General features: G+C 36.0%; 1 protein-coding gene across 6 annotated transcripts in view; it reads right to left on the bottom strand.

Annotated features, from left to right (window-relative positions):
* The window catches only part of MINDY3 (MINDY lysine 48 deubiquitinase 3), an 86,028-nt gene that overhangs the window by 4,846 nt on the left and 58,936 nt on the right, over positions 1–22,246 (bottom strand). For 3 of the 6 annotated variants that reach the window (XM_073879873.1, XM_073879874.1, XM_073879872.1), the window contains 3 exons: positions 18,640–18,712; positions 9,757–9,883; positions 1,624–1,711 (listed from right to left, as the gene is read on the bottom strand). In XM_073879873.1, coding sequence (XP_073735974.1) covers positions 1,624–1,711; positions 9,757–9,883; positions 18,640–18,712 — 288 coding nt within the window. Of the gene's footprint in view, positions 1–1,623; positions 1,712–3,892; positions 3,966–9,756; positions 9,884–18,639; positions 18,713–22,246 lie in introns of those variants that run through there. The other 3 variants (XM_025853551.2, XM_025853549.2, XR_012374562.1) reach the window with 2 other exon arrangements.

Below are 22,246 nucleotides of genomic sequence, written 5' to 3'. Positions count from 1 at the left end.
TGAAGTTAGGTATTTTCCTGGCTGCCCTTCTGACCCCAGTTTTGCAACTTTACTCCATTAAATGTTTACTGAGTTTCACAAAATTGGTCTGTTAGGTACAAAGGAGTATAAAGATGACCTCAGTGGTGTGGGCTGTGGTCAGAAGAGAAGTGCCACAGGAAGTTCAGAAGAATGAGAGTAGGCGCGGGAGTGTGACCAGTCTTCCTCTGAAGCAGCAGGTCTCAAACTCTGGCACCTGGAGAATCCCCTGGAGAAGGGACCTGAGAACTTGCACATCTAATAAGCTTTTGGAGATTACACTTCGAAAGAACCAGGGGACTAAAATTACCTCAAGGAATACTACAATTAAAAATTTAATTTCTTGAACTACTAAGTTCTTAGAATATTTACAAATACTATTATGTAATGAATCACATCTGAAAAGAATAATTGGTAACTCACACTTTGTTTATATTTCCCAAGCACTTTTCAAAATCTGCCTCCAGATTTAGGGCAATAGTTTTTAATTTAATGCTATAAAGTTAATGCTATCATTTACTAAACATTAAGATATCTAAAACAGAGGATACCACAATCCAGTAGTCATTTTAATGTCAGAAAAGAGTATTTTTTTCATGAAGCATTTACCAAAATTTAAAGAAGCCTAGCTATCCTGTGATATACTGACTTTTTGAATTTCACCTCACTTTCTTTCCTCACATTAACCATAACAGATCCAGATTCAGAAAATATGGGTTCTCTTTTAATTACCAAGACTGAATGTCAGTGATAATGTCCACTCTGTGAATTTAAACCTGAAACATCAAATTAACACTTACATCTTGACATTTTCCCTCCATCATTTTAAGCTTGGCAGTACCTCTCCTTTATAAGAGAGGTGAAACAGAAACTGGCATTTCTATCGAAACAATGATCTTTAACATAAACCACCATGGTATCTGATGAAACGATCCCACTATACCTGGCCTAAAGTTAGCATCTGGTTTAGCAGTTAAATCCTTCACTGAGATAGGAAACATGAAGAAAAGACAGGCGTAAGCTACAGAATGGGCTTTGTCAATGATGTCGTCATCACTCAGGAGTACTGAGGCTAGCTCCTCTCAAAGCCCAGTGGAAGACAAGTCCTAACATGAAATAGCACAGCTCCTCTCAAAGGTTCTTTTACTCAACTAAAATTCTCCTGGAACTTAGGCGTTTCCCCTCCATACGGACTCCTTACCTTCTCTATTTATTTAAATCTATTTAAAAAGTTCCAAAAAGATACATACCATCTATGCCTGACCGTGACCTGAGAGAAGGAAAACAAGGTGCAGGCAGATAAAGAGGACCTTTCTCTTCTTACTCCACCTGTTTCTTAATGTCATACTCCCTTTAGAAAAACACTACCATAGTGTGTATATACTGGTGCCTGTATACTCTTCCCCAGAAATTTTGTATTACTGTTTTGGAACACACATGCCCTTCTACCCTCTCTGTATGGAGAAGTATTCACATCATAACTGTGCTTTGTCTTCCATCTGCATGTTAGACTGTTTTGCCTGAGTAGAAAAGAAATGCTGAAACAATCACAAAATGTTCATCCCAATAGAACAAAACATTTAACTATTTCTTCAACTCTGTTACCTGATCAGGAAAAAATTCTTGAAGGAATGGACCCAATAATATGATTCCTAATCCTTCTGGATCTAATTTATTCTTCATGAGATTTATACTATGGGGAGGGAAAAAAAGAAAAAAGAAAATCAGTGGATACCAAAGGAGAAAAAGCTTATTTTCCTTCTTTCATAAAGATTAAATTAGTAGTACTATAACACATCTGACTGCCAAAAATCTTAAGAGCTGTTCTTTTTAGACTCTTAATGACAAATACACAGGAATGACATCTAATTTGCCAAAACTTGGTTATTTTTAAACCAGAGCACTCTGTTACTATTTAGAATTTAAATGATGATGACGACTTTGGAACATGGTCCCTTATTAGGTAAAGTAATTTAAAAAGCTTGGCTTGTAAAGGCAGGCTTATAACCTCCCACAGGCAATTCTCTTTGCTTCATAGGTATGCCTGAATTTAACAATCATATGAGGCATTTAACTTAAAAAAATGTTTAAGCTCAAAGAAGAAACGGTATCAAAAGGAACATCAGATAATCAAAAACATCTCCCAAAAGACTTACTTTCAAGAACCAAATGCGAAGGAAGCTTAAAATTTAAGCTTAGACGATGTAACCCAGAGGGTAAAGAGAGCTGAGGTGTAGTGAAGGACAGTGAGAGGCACGGACTATATTATTCCAGAAGCAGACTCCAGTGAACGGTGCTTTGCTTAGCCCTTGCCATTTAGGTGGAGCCAAGGCTGGTGAAAGGGGTTATGTGTGACTAGGAAGGCAGAGTTGTAAAAATGAAAATGGTCTTTGCAGAAATTTTTCACTTTCCATGTTCTCTCCCCAATCCTACATGCCAGGGTAAATACACCTTGTTCTACAACGCAAAGGATATGACGGTTGAGCAGGTCTGAGTAAAGGCAGCAGGTTAGGACATGAAACAAATGAAGGCAAGGTCATATTTAATGTATTAATTCATTAATCCTAATGAGGTGCTGTTCATTTATAGGCCATCACATATTTTAAATGTGAGTAGACCAAAATACAGAATGAAGGACTCAGTCCAATCTGTCAGCTACTTCTAGAAAAACAGTCTCACTTAGTATACTAACTTTATAATTCAAGGTATGTATGTATTCTGATGAAAAAAGGAAAATTAAGTAGACATATAGCCACATATCTAAGAATTTGGAAAAAAAAAAACCTTTTTTTTCCCTCCTTTCCCTCTTATGAATTGTCAGTAACCAAAATTGCTCGAGTTCAATTCTCTTTGGCAAATTAGTCAATAAACAAGACGGTTTCTACTTGGAAATCCATTTAGAAGAAATAACATATTTCGTAAAATCGCAACTCATAATTACAATTATACCATTTATTGGACAAATTTAATTTTCTGAATTGAGTTCCTCCTCTTTAAGTTGGAAGCAATTAATGAATAATATCAGAGCTCTAGGTAATAAGACACAAATTAATTCAGATGTGAGCAATTTGAAAATGTCTGTGTGTTTCATACTCTCAAAGAAAATACACCAAGCCATTTTATATATCAAGTTCTAAAAACTGCATATACTAGTATGTTTGATGATGCTTTTGCTGAATCTTTTCCTTTGATGTTTTGTAAGCTCTAATTTGTTCATTGTCAGATAACTTTCAGATTGAAAATAAACTGCAGAAGGAGGAAAAGTTAGTACAGATCATAGGTGATCTTTAAATTTTCCTATTTGAGCAAAAGATGTATCCCCTTAATGAGAGATTCTTATGGATAACAAAAAGCACAAATTTAAGAAGTTATAGATGTATCAATGTACAAAATATAAAAGAATGAAGAGGACATATTAACATTTGGCAAGACTGAAAACTATTATTCTGTAACAAAACATAACATTCCGTAAGGTTGCTTACAAAGGTTTTAGATCAATCAATTTAATGATATAGAGTGTCCAGTGTCTTCGATCAGATGTCTTTAAGACCAAGTCAGAAGGTTGCTGGTCCTTTCAGCAGGGCAACTAGCAATACGGACATTACAGATAACTGTCATTACTTTCAGATATGAACAAAATTTAAAAGAAATGGAAAAGGTTTTGTAGTGAGAAAAAACAATAGAAAAAGAGTATGTTAAGTCTCTGCTATAAATACGGATTAGTTTGATTTCTTCCTAAATCTTTGCTTTACGTAAAGAACTAAGCTGCCTATATGCAGGTTTAGATTTTTAAAAAAGGCCAAAATGTGTGTACTGTTTTAAATGTAATGGAATCCTTTTGAGTCAGTTAAATAATATTTCCTATTTAGCTTACTATTCAGGATCTGAAACAAGGTCCAGTGCTTTCATCACATCTTCTAGAAGTGAATCAGGTATAAATCCATTATCTGGCGGGGGGGAAAAATAGCATTAGCATCTTGAATAAGAGTTTACTTCAAGAAATGCTATGAGAAAAATCATGTGAGAGGCAACTGTGCCTATTATTACTCTCTTCTTTGAGTTTTCTTAGGCACAGAGGCAATGATTTATTTTTCTGATAAAAAAAAATCCACATGACTTCTACCTGAGAATTCCAAGGAAACTTGAAAGTCAAATTACTCCTTAAAGAGGCTTATAAATTTCAACAATAAAAGTGTTTTTCTATTTAAAGTTTTCATAATTATTAAGTAATTATGTCTTTGAATAACAATGTGAACCTTTAAATTCCCTTTAAGAAATCCAATTAAGTCTTTACCAACAAATTCCTTTAGTTACAATGGCAGTTATGTCATTCTTTTTGAAATAATGTTAATGATGTTTTGTTATTTAAATATCTGACAATATAGGACCAAGAGCTATCCCTGTAACAGACTTCATTTAAATAAAAGCCATAGATTTAGTGGGAAAAATTCAAAAGTTGGAATTCAGAACAGAATCAAATGGTTGATGAAGACTAGTTTATGGAAAATACTCCTTTTCTTGGGCTTGCTGAGGAAATAGCATTGGGAAAGGGCCCAAACTTGGATGATGCAATAGCACATGACACACAAAGAAAGCGTGTAGGGCCATTTCAAATCAGTTTTAACAAGCAAGTTCATTCCCTTAAATGTGCAATGTCTGAGTTTCTCTACCCATTTACTCATTCCTGGAGACTGTTTCAGCTTTAAATCAACTTTCCACACAATATCCTTTTCAGGAATTAGATAATTTAGAAACTAAGTCTCGTCATGGAGAACAAGATGTACAAAAGATCTGCTTCTATAATCATACTGCAGAATAAAATGTAGTGGTTCTTTGAGGATGTGGCATGGACTTCAGAAAGGAAAGGAAGAAGTTAAGATTTTACAGTCTTAAACCTCTTAAGCAGATGCTTAGCCATTTGAAGAAAAATGGGCCTTGACTAAAAGGCCAAGAATCATTTAGGATTTTTTTTTTAAGATTTTTATTTATTTATTTGACAGAGCGCACAAGCAGTGGGAGTGGGAGAGGAAGCAGACTCCCCACTGCGCAGGGAGCCCGATGCAGGACTTGATCCCAGAACCCTGGGATCATGACCTAAGCCGAAGGCAGAAGCTTAACCGACTGAGCCACCTAGGCCCCCCTCATTTAGGATAGCCCCTCATTTAGGATAATTAAACATGTATAATTTTTAAAAGTGGAGGTTTAAATCCAAATCTTCAAGGTACCACTAATTTGAGGCATAGAGTAAGTAAAGAATTTGTTTGAAGGTACATGTGAAAATATTCAAGCTTTGTAAGCTTAAATTTGCTCAGTTTAAAAGGTAGAAAACTCATTTGTTTAGGTAAGTCACAGCTAAAACGTCAGCATTCAAAATGTAAAACAGGCTTTATTTGGCCATTAGTTGACCGGAACAATTATCTGCATACGTTTCCTTGTTTTTTGGGCTCTCATGTATATCCACCTGATAAACAGTCTGTATTACAGTGTTCCTCAGGAGCCCTGAATGGTGGGATGTCTTAGCTCTTCTTAACATAATTAGAGACTCAGCTTCCACCCAGATAAGGAGCTAACTAGCACTATAAAGAGGCAAACAACAACTAGGAAAACAACCTTCTTCATTCAAACACGATTAACCTCAAACATAAATATTCCAACATATTTTTAAGATACCTATGAGTATCTTAAGCACAGATATTCTGGAGAATAACAGTAACTACCCACTCAGTGATTCTACATTTAGTGCATACAGTATTTGAAAGCTAGACTATAATTTTCATAAAATATACCAAAGACTTTTACTATACCCCCAATTAGAAGAGGCGATTTGGAAAACTGCTTACCTTTTTAAAACCTTTATTGTGATGTTACTTTATTCTTAAATTCATACCAAATAAAGTATCAGACAAACTCTTTAGAAAAAGAAATCCTTAAGTCTGAAAGCAGATGAAGCTTAGGACATCTAGTATTTAGGCAAGGAATTCCTGAGAGATGATTAAAGTAGAGATGCAATGATAAGCCCTTGGTACCAAGAGCAGAGGAAATAGCAGCGAGGACCATTTGCTGACCAGTTACCCAGACCTCAGCAGCACTCTACAGCTTGAATGCATCGGTAACTTAACCAGATGAGCATAAAATGGACTTCCACAGGCTTTAAGACTCTGAGGAATGAGGGACAGGAGGTGGAGAGAGGACGTGAGAGTGCACCAGTTGTGATCTTAAGCATTTATCATGTAAGTGTTCTGATACAGTTAAATTGTTTTAAAACACTTGAAAAGGGGAAAAGCTGTGTGTTTAAAAATTAGAAGCTTTAACTGTAAAAAGTGTGGAGTGGTTGAGAGGAGGAATAACTCAATGTAAAAAAGCACCGATGAAGGAAAGTTACAGTTGCAGTTCGGTGAGTCATTTCCGGATCAGCTCACCATTTACACTGAATCCTGGTTTCTGTTCTGAAAGCCAAGGGAATAAAAGGGAGAGCCTGGCAAGTGTTGTCACCAGTTAAACTGCTGCAGGAGGAAAGCAAATCTCAGGCATTAACAGAGAAGGCAGGAGACAACTTGTGAGGAGATGGGGGATGGAGGAGAACAGGGCAGCACTTAGGACTGTAACATTTTCAAACCACTGGAGGTGTGAGAGTCAAGTTTCTTGGGAATAGAAAATAAAATCGAGATCTAAAGGTAATTTAATGCTGTTTGATTTAGTCAAACAGTAAATTCCTTTTTACTAAACGTTATTATATTTTACCTAATCTTATTGAAAATTTAATAATGTATAGCTAATATAACCTGTAGAAAAAAGTATGCAACTTCTGTCCCTAGGCGAAATTATGACATTTTCATGTTTCAGTGTTTCTTGGTCTCTTTGCCTTAGTATTACTACTGGTTGGCTCACCTGGCTCCGGTGGATGTGAGGTCCTGCCAGGTAGAGGCTGCTTGTCACAATGGCTGCTCAACAACCCTTGTTATATTTAAGTATTCAAGCTAGTCCTAACTTAAAGTTTCAACAAAGTACTCTGTTCAGGCACCATGGTTCAACCAAAAACGCTTTGTAAACATAAGAAAAATCAGAAGGAAAGGAGTAATTTATGGCTTGTCCTACAGAACCACCTGTATTATGTGACAGGAAAGCTACAAGACAAAACATGGTGGCGGGACACAGAGAAACTATTGGGGGGGGGGGGGGCCCACACCAAACCAGCGCTGACCTTGCTATAGCAAGGGGAAGGATGGCCATGACGAGGGGGGGTGGGTGGGGGGGGGAGCAGCAAGGGAACAGAAGAAAATGGTATCATTTAAGAGGAATAGAGAGGACTGAATTGAACAAAAGGCAATTTCTAGAGAATGTCTAAGGGCTGATGAACAGTAAACAGTCACTGTATCTCATCAACCTAAAGAAATAGCATTTAAGGGGCTCTTTTTTAAATCCAAATACATATCCCTTGTCCAAACTGGGCTGCTTCCTGAAATGTAATTATACCAGGGGGAGGGTTGAGGGAGGAGGAGGAGTAAGAGAAAACAGAACAAATCCCACTGTGTGTAATACACAAACCTGTGTCTATCATTTCAAATACCATCTATGTAGAATTCAGTGCTTTGAAGAAAGCGAAGCTCTGTGCCACCGTTTTTTTTTTTTTTTTTAAAACAACGACGTGGTCAATTTATTGAGTACTCGAATAATCCATGTAAAGTAGGTATTAAGTCCATTTTAGGGAGGAGAAAACTGAGATTAGGAACATGCCCACCATCACACAGCTGAGTAACAGAGGTGGGATTTGAGTCCAGGCCGTCGGATACCAACAGAAGTGTTCTTAGCAGTTTAGGAAGCCATTTGACTTGTAATTTTGAATTGTAGTTGATATTTTGTGTGTGTGTATACATATATATATAGACACAGTGATTCAATTACATGTTACAAACGTTCACCATGAGAAGCATATTACAATATTGACTATATTCCCTATGCTGTACTTTTCATCCCTGTGGCTTCAATTTTAGAATTGAAGTTTATACCTCATGATCCCCTTCACCCATTTTGCCCCTCCCCGCAACCTCCTCTCATTTGGTGACCATCAATTTGAGTCTGTTTCTCTTGTCACCATTGTTGTTGTATTGCTGGCTTGTTCCTTTGTTTTTTAGATTCTGCATCTAAGTAAAATCATATGGTATTTTTCTTTGGCTTATTTCACTTAGCCTTATACCCTTTAGGTCTGCTGATGTTGTTGTGAATGACAAGATTTCATTCTTTTTTATGGCTGAGTAATACTCCTGTGTACATGCCACATTTTTATCCATTCTTCTATAGACACTTGGGTTGCCTCCATAGCTTGACTATTGTAAATAATGCTGCAGTACACACGGGTGTCTCTGTCTTCTTAAATCAATGTTTTCCTTATCTTCTGGTAAATGTCCAGAAGTGGAATTACTGTATCATGTAGTACCCGTATTTTTACAAGTACTTTTGAGGAAATGCCATACTGCTGTCCATAGTGCACCAGCCTGCATTCCCACCCCCACGGCATGAGGGTCCCTTTTTTTCCATATCCTTGTCAACACTTATTTCTTGTTTTAGATACCAGATTAATTCTGACTGATGTGAGGTGATATGATTTTGATTTGCATTTCCACTAATGTGATGCTGAGCATCTTTTCATCTGTTGGCCATCTGTAGGTCTTTTCTGGGAAAATGTATAGAGGTGTTCTGCTCATTTTAAAATTGGATGTGTTTTTTTTTGGTGTTGAACTGTATGAATTCTTTATATATTTTGGATAATACTCCCTTATCAGATATATCATTTGTAAATACCTTCTCTCATTCAGTGCTTGCCTTTTTGTTTTGCTGGTTTCCTTTGCTGTGCAAAAGCTTTTTAGTTTGATGTAGGGGCAAGAGTTTATTTTTTTTGTTTCCCTTGAGGAGACAGATCCAGAAAAATAGTGCTAAGGTCGATATCCAAATTACTGCCAATGTGGGTTTTTTTGGGGTTCATTTGGTTTCAGGTCTCGTATTTAAGTCTTTAAATTTTTGTGTAGGGTTTAAGAAAGTGGTCCAGTTTTTCCAGCACCATTTATTTTAGAGATTTGTCTTTTCCTTATTGTATATTCCTGCCTCCTTTGTCATAGATTAATTGACCACATAAGCATGGGTTTATTCCTGGGCTACCTTGTTCCCTTGATCTGTATGCCATACCATACCATTTTGATTATTAAAGCTTTGTAGTATATCTTGAAATCTGGAATTGTGATACTTCCAACTTTGTTCATCTTTCTCAAGCTTGCTATGGCTTTTGAGGTTCAACATGCAATTTAGAATTTTTTGTTCAAGTTCTGTGAGAGCCACTATTGCTATTTTGACAGGGATTTCACTGAATCTGTAGATTGCTTGGGGTGATATCAATAATTTTAACAATATTGAATCTTCCAATTCAAGACCCTGGTCTATCTTTCCATTTGTGTTTTCTTAAATTTCTTTCATCAATGTCTTACAATTTTCAGAGTACAGGTCTTTTGCCTCCTTGGTTAGATTAATTGCTAGGTATTTTATTCTGTTTGATAGAGTTGTAAATGGCATGGTTTCCTTCCTTTCCCTTCTCGTTTATTAGTGTATAGAAACACCAGATTTCTGTATATTGATTATGAATCCTACAACTTTCCTGAATTCATGATTAGATCTAATAGTTTGGCAGACTCTTTGTGATTTTTATATATAGTTGTATGTCATCTGAAAATAGTTTTACTTCTTCCTTACCAATTTGGATGCCTTTTATATCTTGTCTGATTGCTGCACCTTCCACTACCATGTTGAATAAAAGCGGCAAGAGTGGGTATCCTTGTCTTGTTCCTGGTCTGTATTCTGCCTACAAGAAACTCCATACCTAAGGACACATACAGACTGAAAGTGAAGGGATGGGAAAAGGTATTTCATACAAATGAAGTTTAAAAAAAAAAAAGCAAGATAGCAATACTTATACCAGACAAAATATAGACTTTAAAACAAAGGCAGCAAGACAAGGGCATTACATAATGATAAGGGGATCCTTCTAACAGAAGACATAGGAATTGTAAATATCTAAGTGCCCAACATAAGAAAACCTAATTATATAAAGCAAAGATTAACAGGCCTAGACTTTTAACACCCCACTTACATCAGAATATTATTCTTTTATCTCCATTCAGTCAGCCTATAGCCTTTCACTGGAGCATTTAGTCCATTCACATTTAACGTAATTTTTATAGTTATGTATGTATTGCCATTGTGCTGTGATTTGATGGTTTTCTTTAGCGTTTGAATTGCTTTCTCTTTGTGTATCTTTTGGTTATCATGGGGTTCATATACAGCATGCTGTGTGTGTGTCTATATTAAGTTCAAACACATTCTAAAAGCATTAAATATTTATTCCCTAGTCCACATTTTATGTAGACGATGTCCTGTTTACATTTTTTTTTGCCTCTCGACTAATTTTTGTACATATAATTGATTTCACTGCTTTTGTGTTTTAACCTCCATATTGACTTTATACAATTAATCTACTACCTTTACTGTAATGTTTGCATTTACTAGTGAAACTTTTTCTTTTCATAATTTTCTTCTAGTTGTAGCCTTTTTCCACCTAAAGGAGTCCCTTGACCCTTTCTTGTAAGGCTGGTTTAGGGGTGAGGAACTCCTCTAATTTTGGTTGCTGTGAGAAACTCTATCTCTTCTTTTTTTTTTTTCCCTTTCAGCACTTGAACATACGAAGCCACTGACTTCTGGCCTGCAAAGTTCCTGCTGAAAAAATTAGCTGATAGCCTTATAGGGTTTCCCTTGTGAAATCTGGAGAGCAAGATGGGACATCTAGGTACATGAAGCTCAAAGATCTCGAAAGAGCTTCTTCACCAAGACATGTTACTGTAATCAAGCTCTCAAAAATCAAAGACTGAGAAGAAAAGACTCCTCATATACATGGAATCTCAATCAGGCCATCAGCAGTAACCTTGCAGGCCAAGAGAGCAAGTGCTCAAAAGAAAAACCTGTCAACAAGAATACTTTACCTGTCCTTCCTTTCTGAATGACAATTTTGCTGGGTAAACATATTCCCAGAGAGACAAAAGCTAAGGGAATTTATCACCATGTACCCCACCCTACAAGAAATACAAGGGTTTTTAAGGCTGAAATGAAAAATACAAGGGTTTTTAAGGCTGAAATGAAAGGACGCTGAATTACTAACATGTAAGTATAAAATTCAATGGTAAAGGTGAATATACAGTCAAATTCAAAATCCTCTATTGGAAGTGTAACAGAAGACTGTTTGTTTATGTCAAACACTTCAAGGAACTAGAAAGAAATGAAGTCCCACATTAATGGAGAAAAAAGGAACAAGAATCAGAGCGGAAATAAATGAAATAGACACTAAATAGAAAAAGATCAATAAAACTAAGAGCTGTTTTTTTGAAGAGACTTGATAAACCTTTTAGATGCACCAAGAAAATGAGACGACTCAAAGAAAATCAGAATCAAAGTCATGACACCTGATACCACGATCATAGAAAATACAAATGATCAGAGGAGACTATTAACAATTATATACTAAATAATGGGACAACTGGACAAGAAGAAACAGATAAATTCCTAGAAACCTACAATAGACTGTGAGTAAGGATATTGAATCAGTAATCAAAAAACCTGTCAACAAACAAAAGCCCAGGACCTGGTGGCTTCACTGATGAATTCTAAATATGTTAAAAGAATACATACCAATTCTTCTCAAACTCTTCCAAAAATAGAAGAGGCAGGAATATTCCCAAACTAGACAAAAATGGCACAAGAAAGGAAAACTGTAGGCCAATATCCCTGATAAACACAGATGTAAAAATCTTCAACAAAGTAGTAGCAAATCAAATTCAAGAATACATTAAAGGTATCATACACCATCATCAAGTGGGATTTATTCCAGGGATGCCAGGATGGTTTAACATCCACAACTCAATCAATTAATACACCATGTTAACAGAATGAAGGATAAGAAAAAAAAATCATATTATGATCATCTCAATAAATGTAGAAAAAGCTTTTGACAAAATTGAACATCCATTCATGATTCAAACTCTCAATATAGCAGACATTTATAAAGGGAACTACCTCGACATAATAAAAGGCCACGTTTGACAAACCTACAGCTACTATCCCACTCAATAGTGAAAAGCTGAAACCTTTTCCTCTAAGGTTAAGGAACAAAGATGTCCCCTCTCACCATTTTTAGTCAACAAAGTATTAGAAGTCCTAGCCAACCAATTAGACAAGAAAAAGAAAAGGCATCCAAATTGGGAAGAATGAAGTAAAACTGTCACTATGTGCAGAGAACATTATATACAGAAAACCCTAAATACTCTACCAAAAAATGGTTTAACAAATTCAGTGAGGTTGCTGTTGCATTTCTATATACTAATAAAAAATAATCCCATTTACTATTGCATCAAAAGAAATAGGAATTTAATAAGTTAAAGAGCTATAACACATTAGTGAAAGATACAAATAAAAAGCTATTCTGTGCTTATGGATTGGAAGAATTAATACTGTTAAAATGTCCATACTATCCAAAGCAATCTACAGACTCAATGCAATCCCTATCGAAATACCAACAGCATATTTCACAGAACTAGAATAAACAATTCTAAAATTTGTATGGAACCACAAAGACCCCAAATACCCAAAGAAATCTTAAGAAGAACAAAGCTGGAGGAATCAGGCTTCCTGATAGCAAAGTACATTACAAAGTTACAGTAATCAAAAGAGTATGATATTAGCATAAAAACAGACACATAATGGCACAGAATAGAGATGTAAACCCACAAATGGCCAATTCATAACAAAGGAACACACAACAAGGAAAGGACAGTCTGTCTCTTCTATGAATGGCATTGGGAAATTTGGGAGAGCTACATGCAAAAGAATGAAACTGGATCACTGACTTATACCATACATAAAAATTTAATCCTTTCACTACTTGAATTTAAGATCAGAAAACATGCAACTCCTATTAGAAAACATAGGTGGAAAGCTCTAGGACATGGCTTAGCTATGACTTCCTACCAAATGGGAGAAAATATTTGCAAATGATATATCTGATATGGGGTCGATATCCAAAATACATAAACTCATACAACTCAACAGCAAAAAAACCCGAACAATCTGATTAAAATATGGGTAGAGGATCTGGATAGACATTTCTCTGAAGTAGATACACAGATGGCCAACACCTAGGTATATGAAGAGGTACTCAACATCACTCGTCATCAAGTAAATGCAAATCAAAACCACAATGATTACCTTACACTTGTTGAATGGCTATTACCAAAAAGACAAGAAATAACAAGTGTTGGCAAGGATGTAGAGAAAAGGGAACATTGGTGCACTGTTGGTGCAGCCACTCTGCAAAATAGTATGGAAGTTCCTTAAAAAATTAAAAACCTAACTCCAAAAGATATGTGCACTTCCACGTTCACTGCAGCATTATTTATAACAGCCGAGATATGGAAGCTGAGTGTCCATCAGTGGATGAGTGGGGGGGGGAAATATATATATACACACACACACAGTAGAATATCACTCCTCAATAAAAAAGGAAATCTTGCCATTTTCTACAACATCATGGAAGGCGAGGGTATTAGGCTAAGTGAAATACATCAAACAAAGACAAATGTTGTGTGATCTCTGTTACGTGGGGAATCTAAAAACAAAAGTTGGCCCACAGATAAAGAGAACAGACTTATTGCTTCGGGGTGGGGTTGGTGGTAGGGGATAGAGAATGTAAAGGTTGAAGGGTGTCAAATGTGTAGGCTTCAAGTTACAAAATAACTTACAGGGATGTAATGTACAGCAGGGTGATTACAGGTAAAACTGCACTGCATATTTGCAAGATGCTCAAAGAATAGACTTTGAAATGTCTCACAAGAAAAAAAACCTATGTATTTTGAGCATTTCACAATATACACAGTCGTTATGTTGTGCAGCTGAAATTGTTTTATGTCAATTATACCTCAATGAACAAAATGTTCTCATCCTGTAACAGTGTGTAAATCACTGTGAACTCTAGCATATAGGTTAAGAGGCAAAAGTGTTAAAAATAATCATGGCTACAATATTATGTTAATGAATACATAGTAAAAAGAGATGTATACTGGGACATCAAAATAAATTATGAGTAGGGCACACTGATGGGTAGAACTTTCTGATGTAACTGAAGTTAAATTGTTATCAGCTTAAAATGGATGGCTGTAAGACATATGATGAAAGCCTCACAGTAATCAGAGCAAAACTCTGTAATAAATGAAAAGAATCAAAGCATACTGCTTTAAAAGTCACAAGACAGCAAGAGAAGAAAGGAACTACAGAACTGTAGTCAGAAAGCAATTAAGAAAATGGCAATAGTAAGTCCTTACCTATCAATAATTACTCTAAATGGTTTAAATTCTCCAATGAAAAGAGTGGCTACATGGATAAAGAAAACAAAACCCAACTATATGCTGCCTACAAAAGACTTCACTTAAACTTGAAGAACTCTCAGAGGGATTAAAAAAAGATTTTCCAAGCAAATGGAAACCAACGAGAACAGGGGTAACTATACTTATATCAGATAAAATAGACTTTAAGTCAAAAACTGTTACAGGAGAAAAGGCCACAATGTAATGATAAAGGGATCAATTCATCAGGAGGCTATAACAATTATAGACCTTTATGTACCATATTTTGGAGCACCTCAATTTAGTAAACACTTATTAACATGGGAGAGAATTTTAGACAGCAATGAAATAAAAGTGGGGTAGTGAATTCCTCCACTATTAACAACAGTGATCGATGCAGAAAATCAGTGAGGGAACAATGGACTTAAATGACACTTCAGACATATACGGAAGATTCTACGTAACAGCGGCAGAATGCGTACTCTTCTTAAAGGCACATGGAACGTCCAGGATAGATCACATGATAGATCACAAAAAGTGTCTTAGCAAATTTAGGAAGACTGAGATCATACCAAGTATCTTTTCTGACCAACAAGGTATGAAATCAGAAATCAGTAACAAAGCTGGAAAATTCACAAATTCATGGAGATTCAACAACATGCTCCTGAACAACCAATGTGTCAAAGAAGAACTTAAATGGAAAATCAAGAAATATTGTCAAATGAAAATGGAAGCACAACATATCAAGACCTATGAGACGCTGCAAAAGCAGTTTTAAGAGGAGTTTAAGAAAGATCTCAACTTCACATTACACCTCAAGAAACTAGAAAACAAAGACAAACTAAGTCCACAGTTAGCAGAAAGAAGGAAATACCAAAGATCAGAATGGAAATAAATGAAATAGAGACCAGAAAACCAACAGAAAACATGAGACTAAGAGCTTGGTTTTGAAAAAACAGACAAGCCTCTAGCTATGGACACCAAGAAAGAGAGGGCTCAAAATCAGAAAGGAAAGAGGAAACGTTACAACTTGATGCCAGAGAAACACAAAGTATCAGAAGAGACTATTATGAACAATCATACACCAACACCCTAGACCACCTAGAAGAAATGAATTTCTAGAAATATATAACCTACCAAGACAGAATCATGAAGACACACAAAATCTGAACAGATCACTAACAAAAGGAGACTGACAAAGTAATCCAAAACCTTTTAACAAACAAAAGTCCAGGAACAGATGGTTTTACTGGTGAATCTACCAAACACTTAAAAGAATTAATGCCAGTTCCTCTCAAACTGTACCAAAAAAACTGAAGATGAGGGTATACTCCTCAACCATTTTATAAGGCCGGTATTATCCTGATACCAAAGCCAGGTAAGGACACTACAAGAAAAGAAAACTATAGGTTAATATCTCTGATGAATGCAGAGGCAAAAATTATCAATAAAATATTAGTAAACCAAACCCAATAGCACATTAAAAAGATCATACACTATGATCAAGTGGGATTTATTCCAGGGATGCAAGGATGGTTTGACATACAGAAATCCATAAATGTGGTACATGTCACATTAATAAAATTAAATAAAATATGATCATCTCAATATGCAGAAAAAGCATTTGACATAATGGAAATCCTTTCATGAGAAAAACGCTCAAAACATTTCTTATAGAAGTTATGTTCCTTCATGTAATAAGGGGCACAGATGACAAAACTACAGGTAATATCATACTCGGTGATGAAAAAAAGTCCTTGCCATAGCAATTGGGTAAGAAAAAGAAAGAAAAGGCATTCATACAGATGACATGATCTTATATATATAAAACTCTAAAGACTCCCTTAAACCACCGTTAGAACTAATAAGGAGTTTCATTTTATATGCAGGATACAAAAATCAACGTACTGATACCAGTTACATTTTAATACATAACGGACTAGCTGAAAGAGAAATTAAGAAAGCAATCCCATTTACAATAGCGTTGGAACAATGAAATATTTAGGAATAAGTTTAACCACGGAGATGTAAGACCTATCCACCAAAAATGAAGACACTGATGAGAGATCAAAGATGATACATAATGGAAAGATATCCTGTATGCTTGGCTTGGAAGAACACTGTGAAAATGTCCATAGTACCCAAAGCGATCCACAGATTCAATGCAATCTCTGTCAACATTCCAAAGAAATTTTTCACAGATAGAGAAGATTTGTTTGCAATCACAGAGGACTGCACAGCCAAAGCCATCCTGAGAAAGAGAAAGAAAGCCAAAGGGGTCATACTACCTGATTTTCAACCTGTATTACACAGCTATAATAAGAGTATGGTTCTGGCATAAAAACAGGCACAGAGGCCAGTTCAGCAGAGCAGAGAGCCCAGGTATAACCCCATTCATATACGGTCAGCTAATTTTTGACAGGGATGCCACAAACACGCACTGAGGAAAGGACTGTCTCTTCAATAAATGGTGCTGGAAAAACTCGTTATCTACATGAGATGGCTATGGAATGGAATGAAACTGGATCCCTTACACGACTCACAAAAATTAACTTGAAATGGATCAGAGACTTAAATGTAAGACCTGAAACTGTAAAACTCCTCTAAGAAAACATAGGAAAAAAGACCCTCATCATTGGTCTTGGCAGTGATTTCTAGGATAAGACATCAAAACACAAGCAAAAAACCCCTAAAATAAACAAGTGGGGTCACATTAAAGAGCCTCTGAACAACAAAGGAAAACAACAAATTGAAAAGACAACCTACAGAATGGAAGAAAATCTTCCCAAACCCTCTATCTGAAAATGTGTTTGGGGCATTAACCCCTTAAGAATTCATAGAATTCAATAGCAAAAAATAAAATAATCCAATTAAAAAAGAGCAATGGGTCTGAAGAGACATTATTCTAAAGACAACAAAGAGCCCACAGGCATATGAAAAGATACTCAATATCACCAATCACCAAGAAAGTGCAAATCAAAACTACAATGAGGCATCAGCTCACACCTGTTAGGATGGCTTTTATCCAAAGCGATAAATGTTGATGCGTATGTGGAGAAAAGAGCATCAGTATATACTGTTGGAGAAAATATAAAATGGTACACCTACTAAAAAAAACCTATAAAAATTACTCAAAAAATTGAAAACTACCATATGATGTAGCAATCCTAGTGGTAGGTATTATCTGAAGGTACTGAAATCAATAGTTTGAAGAGGTATCTGCACTACCCCAGTCACTGCAGCATTACTCACAGCAGCCAAGATGTGAAAACAACCTAACTGTCCACCAGTGGGTAAATGGATAAAGAAGATGTGGTTTATATACCTATACATACAATGGAATATTAATTAGCCACGATAATGAAGGAACTCCTACCCTCTGAAAAAACATGGATGGACCTCAAGGGCGTTACGCTAAGTGAAATAAGTCAGACAGATAAAAAGAAATACTGCACAATGTCACTTGTACGTGGAATCTAAGAAGGCTGAATTTGTAAAAAATAGAGAAGAACGATGGTTACCGAGGCCTGGGGAGGTAGGTTAGTGGGGGAGGTGTTTTAAGATGTTACTTGCAACTAGTAGATAAGTAAGTTCTGGAGAGCGAATGCACAGCGTAGTTATTATAGTATAAAATATTGTACTATAAATAAACTTCAAAGTTGCTAAGAGACTAGATCTTAATTGTCACCACAGAAAAATGGTAACTATGTGACATGACAGAGGTGTTAGCTAATGCTACCGTAGTCACCATTTTGCAATATATAAATTATCAAAGCAACACTTTGTATACCTAAAATTTACAGAATATTTGTCTATTTCAATTTTTAAAAGTATTCTGGAAGACTTATTTAATATTAATTTGAATAACAGAATAAAGGAATAACTTCAAAAAGCTTGTTTAGAAGGTGATATTTTCCTGTTTAACACAGACTTTCAGAGGTCAAGATGCAAGTAATCATAACTTTGTTACCCCAAGAAACCTGCAAACCTTACACCATGTGAGTTTGACAATCATTAAGCATCCTTATTTGTTCCCATTTTTACGTTTCCAATTTAAAATTTTCACAAAATGCAACCTACATTTTATTCAATAATCCAAAAATACTTTTGAATAAAACTCAGGTATCAATCCATTTCAAACATATAAAGATATAAAACACTGAGTCAATGATAATAAAATAAAATCTTTTACCTTCTGGATCATAGGTTTGAAAAACTCTCCTGGCTTGTTCTGAAGGAGCCTCAGGAGCAACTAAAGCCATGTCCTGAAAAGATAAAAAGCCTGCTATCAACCAGCCACAATAATAGCATGGCCTTAAAAATAAACAGAACAAATATGAGGCTAGGGTGAGGAAGTTAGGAAATCGGGAGTCAGAAGATTTTGAGTGATATTTCTATCAGATGTGTGTGACTAGCTAAGTCACAAACTCTCTGGGCCTTAATTGGACATTTGAAAAATGGGAATAATAGTGCAACCATAGGGAATTATTGTGAGCATGATACTGAAGCTTTATATAAAAACACGCGAAAAGTCTAATATTAAATAGATAATTACTATAAAAAGGCAACCTGCAAAAAGTAATGACTTACACTTTTGCTTTAATCGTTGTTCAAATAAAAAGAAATAAAACTTACAATATATCTAGTTTTTAAATGTTTAAAAATTAAATCCAGAGATATGATAGCAAACAATTACACAGAAATGCATTTGGTATTTATTACTTTAGTAAACCTATTATAGCAATACCTAGCCACAGATCAATAATCAAGTTTTGCATGTCCAGAATTTTAGTTTTTCTTAACTCAGAGGAAATATCTTGAAGGCAGATTTCTTTTTCCCATAAAATTCTTTATCACGACTAATTGCATAGTAAGCAATGTTACAATTTATCAAAAAAAATCAGAATTCAATGTTACTTTAGACTCTTCACAAACCTTTGCTCCACATATTTAAACTGTTATGAAATTCTACTTGATAGAATTCTAGACTCGGAGCTACAGTTGTTTGCCTCTATTCATAGCGTTGGCCTGAGCCTTTGTCTAAAATTGTGTTCACTTATACAAATCTCATTAGAGAACAAGTTTCTAACTACCCCCTTTTAACCTTCTTGAATCCTCTAACAAGTTATAGGATAAAACTGTTAAATACAATTTGAAATGCTATTCCTCTGTGGAAATAAGTTTTTATAGTAACTTTTGCCCGAATCACCGCGCCCCTCTTTATCTCAAAGATGAAGGAACAAAGTGTAAGAATCAATTAGTGTAGTTCTTATGATGAGACGAGGTGCTTCAGTTTGTATGGGAATAGAAGTCAAATGGAAACGGGAGATCAATAGATGCAAACCCTTACACATATTTCACATAATAAAGTTAAAAAGTGCTAAATAAACACAGTAAAATTTGGGAATGTACAATTCTTTCCCATTTACTATCCCTCGATAGCAACTTTTAGGGTCTCCTTTCCCTGCACTTTCAATATTACTTTGCGGATAACTGCATGTCAAGTGGCATGTTTTCATCTGGCCTTTCAATCCCTTTCTGATTTTATCATCCAGTTCTTCATTGCTGGATACTTGGACAATGTCTGATCTTTCGCTGTGATAAACACGGCCGCACCAAATAAACCTGAACATGTAATTTTCATACATGCACAGTTTTTCATTTGTAGGATGGAGCACCAGAGTAGGACTGCTGGGTCAAAGGAAGAATGCATTTGTAATTTGGGTTGATAATGCCAGATTCTTGGGTTATGTTTATTTAGCCTATTTAAAATAGTATTTCTTAAAAATTCTTTCCTTTTTATAATACATCACCAGTACAGCCTTAGCGCTATAATGAACTTCGTATTGACGCTAGGATTGCCATGTTGTCAGCTCTCCGATTTAGGGAGCAATTACTAACACTGGGGCTATTATTATGATCCCCTAGCTGTTTTTATCACTTCCAACTGTAATTACAAAAGTTGCTCCATGTAGTTCACCATAAGCTTTAGTTTTCTTAACTATTTCCAACCCCACTTCTTTTCGATTCTTTCCTTTAGCATGGCTGTTGGAATTTGGGGATTTGTCACTGAAATTCTGGATGAGGAGAAGGTAGAGCTGCAGATGAGATTTTACCCAAGGGTAAACTTATACTGGCCCAAGATGAGGATACATTCTATTAACCATCTGTTGCATTTCAACCTTTGTTATTAGTAAGTGATGAGGAAAAGCTTAAAATGGGTGTTAAAACAGGACTTTGAGTTATCTAAATAAAGGTAAAGGAAATACTGTTTTTCTCGGTCACAAAAGAAAATCTTTTCAGGGGAAGGGGGGCAAAGAATACAGCTATTACTTTAGTATTCTTACAAAATGAAATTTGGGGAAATTATTGTTGAGCTAACGAGGAAGATTCCAGTTTTAGCCACAGAAAAAGGCTTACATCAAATTCTCTGGCATTAAAGATGTCAGAAAATGCAGGCGTGTGAAAGAACTGAAAGTGAACTACCTGATGCCTTATCTCTAAGCTCTAAGCACTATAAATAAAAAATATACTATGCTAACCCAGAGAAGAATTAAAACAGACTTAATGAAATGTTCATTACATATCGCTTACCTCTCGTTATGAACATACAAAAAATTAGGCTTTAGAAAATGTATTATTCTTGTTTGAACAGGCTATATATATATAGGCTGGCCTGATCTAGAAGATCATTTGAAGCTTGGGCACAACTCCCAGTGTACTCTGGTTTGACAAATGTTCATTTAGAACATTTGGGGGCTGGCGTACTTTTTCTGTAATGAGCCAGAGAGTTAATAGGGCCATGTGATCTCAGCAGCAAGACAATACCATAATACATAAACAAGTAAGCATGGATGTGTTCCAATAAATTATTTTACAAAACTAGCTGGTGGCTTCATCTGGCCTTTGGGCCAGTTTGCTGCCCCATGCTGTAGAGAACATATTATTTCCCCAAGTGCACTGGCACTTATATTCAACATCCTTCTTTCTGACACATCTGGGAATACAAAGGCGTCCCTTAACAAGTTTTACGAAGAAGATACTTTGCTCTCAGCTCAAAGAGAAAGAGGGTAGGGAATCCTAGCTGGAAGGAATTAGCAGAGCCGTGGGTGGGGGACTAGAACTGTGAGAAAAGCTGCAGTGAGGAAGGGAAATCAGCCTTGATGGAAGAATGAATCTGACTGTGAACATCAGGGGCTAGGAGGTGACGGTTATGTATCCAAGTGGAGCACATGGAGTTCTCCTAATGCTGAGCGCACCACGAACACTCCACGTCTGCCAACTGCAAGATGCTCATAGGCCAGTGGGAGCAGGACCTGAGCACTGAGGGAGGCCAGGGCTGGAGAACCTACGAGGTGAGACACGGAAATGGAGGACAGCAGATTACTTCAAAGATGTCAGAATGGAGGACTGCAGAAAAGGAATTGTGGCTGAAGTTCAGAAGTGTAAAATAAGTAGCTCAAAACCCTGGATGTGAGCAAACAACCCAGATGTGAACTATCTAAAGAGAAATTCCTTTTCTCCTCCCAAAATAAAACCCAATGGCACTGGTCAGGTTCCACATAATGAACCCAGCAACTGTGATGGTCATTACTAATAAATTTTGTCATGAATGATCTTTTTTTAAATCTTGTTTTGCTCCTTTTGTCCCAATGATATACGAATAATTTGCTAAAGTCCTTAGAAATTAACTGTTTTTAATCATACCACTCATTTTAAGATGTATTTATGCTAGAGGGACAAAAGAAAAGGAAAAGCCCCCCCCCCATTAAATTCCAATGAAAACATTCCAAAAGCCA

This window comes from Callorhinus ursinus, unplaced genomic scaffold, assembly GCF_003265705.2.
Source record: "Callorhinus ursinus isolate GAN/ISIS: 27379988/994484 unplaced genomic scaffold, GSC_fseal_2.0 scaffold36, whole genome shotgun sequence".
Lineage (NCBI taxonomy): Eukaryota > Metazoa > Chordata > Mammalia > Carnivora > Otariidae > Callorhinus > Callorhinus ursinus.
This window is presented reverse-complemented; position numbering and strand designations above follow the sequence as displayed.